Genomic DNA, 6,612 nt, shown 5'->3' on the forward strand with positions numbered 1-6,612 from the left:
ATGGAGCTCGACGCGAGTTGGGTCAGTGACCGAGTTGTGACGCAGAAGGGGAAGGAGAGGTCACGAGCCCTAATTTTGGATCTTGAAGGTGTGAGGTGACGGAGGGAGGGGGTGAAACGACGTGGAGAAAGAAGTGTGGCCATTGGGTGATATTATGACAGCAGGTAGTACCAAATCGCTGTGATGCTTTGTGAGAGATGATTACATCTGGCTCTGAAGACGTTGGAGTATGATTACGGGCTTATGATTACATCTGGCTCCTAAGACGTTGGAGTATGATTATGGGCGTATGGGCTTATGATTACATCTGGCTCCTAAGACGTTGGAGTATGATTATGGGCGTATGGGCTTATGATTACATCTGGCTCCGAAGACGTTGGAGTAAGATCATGGGCTTATGGGCTTCAGGCATTGTGATTACATCTGGCTCCGAAGACGTTGGAGTAAGATTATGGGCTTATGGGCTTCTGGCCTTGTGATTACATCTGGCTCCGAAGACGTTGGAGTATAATTATTTTTTTAATAGGGAGCACAGTTAAGGCACTAATTAAGCAAATGCTTAATGCAAAACTCCTCTTCTTTAGCATTATTATCCTAATCTGAGTTTTCAGAAAGAAAATGTTTTGTTAGAAGCTAGAAGAAAACATGAGAAGCATCATCATCCACACAATACGAAAAACCCGAAAGATAAGCTGGAGCAATCTATGGAGAGAGATTCGCAGAATTACATGCATTGCTATTACAATAGAAAGACTAAATTATTGGATTTTTCTTATTTCCTAATTTAATTCTTCCTGCTCTCTCTATATAACCCGTAAATCCTTCCTCTCTTCTCATCTAGAAATAATTACCATCCTTCTCTGTCAACTTTTTTGGTGATTTTGTTTCATTTCTGTATCAATGGCGCCTGCTCTTTTGCTAAAACCATCATGTTTGATCTTTATTTTACTAACTGTAGCATCAAGCATGCAACATTATATCCTCGTAGCTGCATCAGTTCCTTGTTATTTCATATTTGGCGATTCCTTGGTTGATAGTGGCAATAATAATGGACTGTCTACAAGTGCAAAAGTCAATTATCCACCTTACGGGATTGATTTTCCTGCTGGTCCAACAGGAAGGTTCACTAATGGAAAAACCGTAGCAGATATAATCAGTATGCTTTGCCTGTTTCTGTTGCCATTTTGCATATATATATATAATATATATATATGGTTTATAGGTATATGGCGCTTAATATTTTTTCCATGTTTTTTTTCCTGTAAATAATGCCACAGCCGAGCTTTTGGGTTTGAAAGATTATATTCAACCATTTGCCACAGCTACAGCATCAGAAATAATCAATGGTGTGAATTATGCATCTGGCTCCTCAGGAATTCGTGATGAGGCTGGACGTAATTTGGTAATAAACATTTTTTCTTATTGGAGAAGGGTTATATATATGTACTAATCGATGAACATATGATACATTATCTTTGCAGGGTTCTCATGTTGGCTTCAATCAGCAATTAAACAACCACCAGATTGCAATATCAAGATTGACTAAAACTCTAAAAGATTCAACTGCAGCTCACCTTAATCAATGCCTATATACTGTTGGAATGGGCAGCAATGATTATATAAACGACTACTTTCTGCCTGGCTCCGCAACGAGTACTCGGTATACTCCTGATCAGTTTGCAGGTGTTCTTATCGATCAATATTCTAAGCAAATCAGGGTGAGCTTTTCTATATTTATTTCTTTTTTGACAACATTCTGATGCATAGTCAAATTTGACACCCGTATCATTACTGTTTCTCTAGACGTTGCACGATGCTGGAGCAAGGAAGATTGCCTTGTTTGGTTTAGGAGCAATTAGCTGCACTCCAAATTCAATTGTTTTATTTGGCAAGAATGGTACATGTTCAGAGAGCATTACTGGTGCAGTTCAGCTTTTTAATGTCAGGCTAAAATCTCTTGTTGATCAACTCAATAAAGAATTAACCGATTCGAAAGTTATTTATATCAATTCAACTGGAACGTTAGGAAGAGATCCTACTAAGCTTGGTACGTGGTCGAGAATCTCCAATCTTGTTGCTTTTCTTTCTGCTAGCCATTGATTCCTGTGCTCTGTGTGACTCGCAGGTTTCAAGGTCTTCAAATCCAGCTGCTGTCAAGTTAACAATGTTGGTCTCTGTAGTCCAAGCTCAACTGCATGTCCTAATAGAAACGAGTTCATATTCTGGGATGGTTTCCATCCTACAGAGGCTTTGAATAAACTTACAGCAGCAAGGGCGTTCCATGCTCCTGACCCTTCTGATGCTTATCCGTTTGGTATCAGCCAGCTAGTTCATTAGTATTTTGTGAGGATGTAGTTCGTTTATTATATGATATGAGGTCAGAAGCGGCAAGCTGATACTTATATCATGCTATTAAATGCTCAAGATTTTATATCTGTACCATCTAATTAGCAGTCCAAAATCTCTGTGGACTACAAACTTCGATAATTGTATACATACTTAATTTTTTCATTATTATTTAATATAAAGTATTTTTTTATTTCATAATCGTTTTTGACCATCATCATCAAGCCCAGCATGTCTGCTATCTGTTTGCTGAATGTTTTTCCTCTTTAACAGTCTGTGACACTATAGCCATCACAACAGCATCAAAGAGCTTCTCTTCTCTATCCCTTCTCTCAATTTTATGAGTGCCATTATAGCCTTTATTCTGCTTTTTGAGAGCTGAGAGCTAAACTGTAAGAATTGAACACATAAGAAAGCTTGATTACTATAACTAACAAAGGAAAGCAGATAACATATTCTAATTCAAAAAACACAGAGGGACATGATGTTCTTATCGAATCTTATGTGCACCAATCTATACAGTAGTATCTACCGAATTCCATTTTATCTAAAGGGTTTTGGTATCAAGTGTTGGCATTTGGTTGTTGTCTCGAGATTAGAAGAGACGAAGATAATGAACATAGAAAGAACATGTCCCCTGTCTTTTCTTTTTTGAAAAGACAAATTCTTTCTAAAAAAACCCCATAATAATTTACGGGACACTAACTAAATGAAAATAGTTTTGGATATTAATTTCCACAGCCTGACAATATGGAAAACAGTACAAGTAAAACAGAATATTACATTGCTTTTGCAACACAAGAAGTTGATATATCACAGCAGATGGATCAGTATACTCACAGAACCAGTTGAGATTTTATTCTGCCAAAGCTTAAATGTTGATCACAGCGCTAACAATTCCGATTCCAGTTAAACTAGGAATTAAAAGATACATTGTATCGTAGAATAATATAAATTTTGATATTTCAATTCAAAAACTTAAACCTGATTTATATTATTTGTTATTATACTTTCTCAAGTGAAAGCCCTTTAAACTTGAAATTTACACAAGTTCATATTATCTTATACTTAATTTTTTATCAAATAAATAGAAATGATAAGATTCAAACTTGTGACAACTTGGTCATTAAAACTCTGATACTATATTAAATAATCATTTCAATCTAAAAGTCTAAATTATTATGTGACGTCTCAGAATATATTTAATCTTAGTATTTAAGAACTAAATTAAAAATATCATTAGTCATAAAATCAAAAACAGAAGTAGAGGAGTGGTGTTTTTTTTTTTTAATGCATTTTAAGAACACAGCTAATTATTTCTTATAACTAATCCAAATATTATTGTTTTTAAAGCACAATTAATGCACTAATTAAACAAATGCTTAATGGGCACGACTCCTCTTCTTTAACATTATTATCTTTGAAAGAAAATGTTTTGTTAGAAGCTAGAAAACATGAGAAGCTTATCCACACAACACGTGATCCATTGACAGATTCCACGAGGTCTTAAAAAAGAAAGAATCAGGTAGAAAAAACCTGCAATATAAGCTTTGAAGTTGCAGTCTAGACAGGAACATCCAGTCTTTTTTTTTTTTTTTTAATTAATATAGATATCCGGACCAGTTTGTGCGTACTTCAACTAATCTCACGGGCCCTGAAGTTAATGACCATGCAAGTCTCCAATAACCCTAAGATTTGTGAGATTCAATCTAAAAATTTTTAGAGAACAAATCTAAAATCTGGTCAGTTAAACTATATTATTTGAGATTGAGGGACAAGCAGTATTGTTGTTGGCATAAAACACTACATGATTGTAGGCATAGTCCTTAAATCTATCATATGGTTGATTCAATAAACTTATAATTCAAAACTAATTCAAGACAGGTTTAAGTGAAATTAAAAAAATTTAACTTTGTGAAATTTAATTGTTGTGGTTAGGTTTTTAATTATATAGTTGACCACCATAACTCAACTCAAATCTAATCACATCAATATCAAGAAATTAAAAAAATAAAATAATATTGTTTTTAATAATATATGCTCACATATGCACATGATGGCCCTCTAAAAGATATTATCTCTCTAGAATCACATTGTAAATTTTTATTCTTTTAAAAGACATCTCTTGAGGAGAGAGATGTACTGTAAACTTACAAACACACTCTCATTTTCTTGTCAATATAAAATTAGTGTCATCATCATAGCCCTAGCCCTTTAAGAGAGGGGCTTTATAATCGTATATATGGATGACGTTTTTTTAATAAGCATCAATAATAATATTAATATGTGTTCATACCCATATATGGTAAGCTTTTAAAATACCCTCACTTAAAACACATTGTAGGTTTTTTTTTTAAAAAAAAAAGATTTTTTTTATACTTACAAGCAATTAATACCTTCATCTCCTTAAGAGATGTGATTGGTGACATTTTAATAGAAGTAATTGATTCAAGTTGACTCCATGATGACAATAAATAACCCTTGCTTTTTCTTCTTCTTTTTTTTAATCAAACCCTAAACTGGATTAAACATCCATGATTATGGGCTAATGGGTCTTGCTTATCTTAGGTGAAACGTCTATTTTTGGACCAGAAAAGAATATATGGAGTATGATTCGGGATAAGACTTGGGCATGTTGAATGATAAACACAGCGACACCAGCCTGAATTTTTATCTTGACCATCATGCGATTCCAGTCTAGACCCACCACTCCTTGATAAGAACAGAGTTTTCTTTTTCAAAACCCATCCTCTCTTTTTCTTCTTCTTCCCAGACAGGATAAGAGCTTTGATTCTCTAAAAGTGCTGTGCTGTGTGTTCTAGAAGGAGAGAGATAGCAAGGAACAGAATATTTGAACAATTTGTCTGCCTCTGATGCTCAATCATAATTTATATTTCCAGTACTTGCAAGCTTGTAATACTTGAGATCAGAAGCTTTGTTATTTGGATTTTTGTAGCTATCCTGCATGTTTTAAATATATTATTTATTTCCAAACTTTGCATTTGCCAAAAACATCAAATTCTCAACGATTCTTCCCAAATGATTAGAAAAAAAATATGTAAATCTTGTCACAACTAGAATTTCGGTTGATTTTTATTTATAAATAATAAATCTTCAAGTGTATAACATAAAACCCTGATTATAAAAATTTATTCTTTAAGTATATCAAAATGTATTTTAAAATCACTGATAAAAAAATCATTTTAAATTGACAAATTAACTAACTATAAAATGAGTATAAAAATTACAATTTAATTATTTTTAAACTAATCCCTACGTATATATGTTTGTTTTCTAAACTTTATTCCCCACGTAAAAATTTACATCCTAGATAATCTTATAGTTTAGTCCATTTCACATTCGTCAATAATACTATGAGCATAAAAATGATTAAACTATAGGATAGTAAGGATAAGTTTTACTAATAACAACATTTAAATTACAATTTTGAAGGTAAATCAAGAAAAATGATAAAGATTTTAACCCATGACCTCCATTTGTGGACACTATTTTTTTTTTTATATATAGCAAGACCTCTTCATTTTGAATCATGAAATCCCTCGAGCATCTCATTATGCAAAGGACAATTTTTCTTGCTCCAACACTTAATCTCAAAGACCTTCCAAAGACATTTCCATGATGCTTTCCCACTCGAAGTTTCAACAAATCTAGGGCGTCAATCAAGAACGACTATTCCAAATTGGCTTGTCAAAATCTCTAGGCTATGATAATTCATGGAACCTGTCTAAAACCTTACTTATTCACGTTTCTTTTATTACAAGAAGGTTCCAATTTTTGGTTAGGACAGAGACATATCAGCTATGATATCTTATATTCAAAGAAATTAGCATCTAGTTTTTCATTCAACAAATAAAAACATTGAAATCCCGTTTAATAATAATAATAATAAAACAATTTGGTATAGTGCCCTCCTCCCCTTCCATGTCCCATCGCCCCACCATTACTTGAAAGAGCTTTGAATAAAGAAAGAAGAGAGTTAAAGCTAGATGGATAAAGATGAAGATAGATTAGCTACTAGGTCCAGCTCGTGCAATGACTAAAAAGTCACTGTTATCCTTAACTAAATAACTCCAAGACAAATCAGAACAAGGTTAGATTCGTCTTTAAAATTCGGAAGCCCTACTTTTCTTCGAAGGAAAATCCATGGTGTCCATGGCAAACACATCCATCTTCTTGCATTATCTTCTCTTTCGAAAAAAATATAAAAAAATAATAATAATGGTGACAATAATAAGAAGAATTGCA

The 6,612-nt window shown here is 33.4% G+C and overlaps 1 protein-coding gene across 1 annotated transcript; it reads left to right on the forward strand.

Moving 5' to 3' along the window:
• Window positions 1–281: 281 nt before the first annotated feature.
• On the forward strand, window positions 282–2,337 carry LOC118054930 (GDSL esterase/lipase At1g29670). The gene is made up of 6 exons (XM_035066693.2): window positions 282–475; window positions 1,038–1,156; window positions 1,278–1,402; window positions 1,482–1,718; window positions 1,804–2,047; window positions 2,126–2,337. The coding sequence occupies exons 1-6, from the start codon at window positions 282–284 to the stop codon at window positions 2,335–2,337; spliced, it is 1,131 nt and encodes a 376-aa protein (XP_034922584.2).
• Window positions 2,338–6,612: the final 4,275 nt, after the last annotated feature.

Source organism: Populus alba, chromosome 18 (assembly GCF_005239225.2).
Source record: "Populus alba chromosome 18, ASM523922v2, whole genome shotgun sequence".
Taxonomy (NCBI): Eukaryota; Viridiplantae; Streptophyta; class Magnoliopsida; order Malpighiales; family Salicaceae; genus Populus; species Populus alba.

Bases quoted from the DNA above. Each gene is read 5' to 3' on its own strand.
- LOC118054930 (XM_035066693.2), top strand. From the start codon at position 282: ATGGGCGTATGGGCTTATGATTACATCTGGCTCCTAAGACGTTGGAGT. The intron at 1,403-1,481 runs GTAATAAACATT...TTATCTTTGCAG, and splicing joins ATGAGGCTGGACGTAATTTG to GGTTCTCATGTTGGCTTCAA. The intron at 1,719-1,803 runs GTGAGCTTTTCT...CTGTTTCTCTAG, and splicing joins AATATTCTAAGCAAATCAGG to ACGTTGCACGATGCTGGAGC.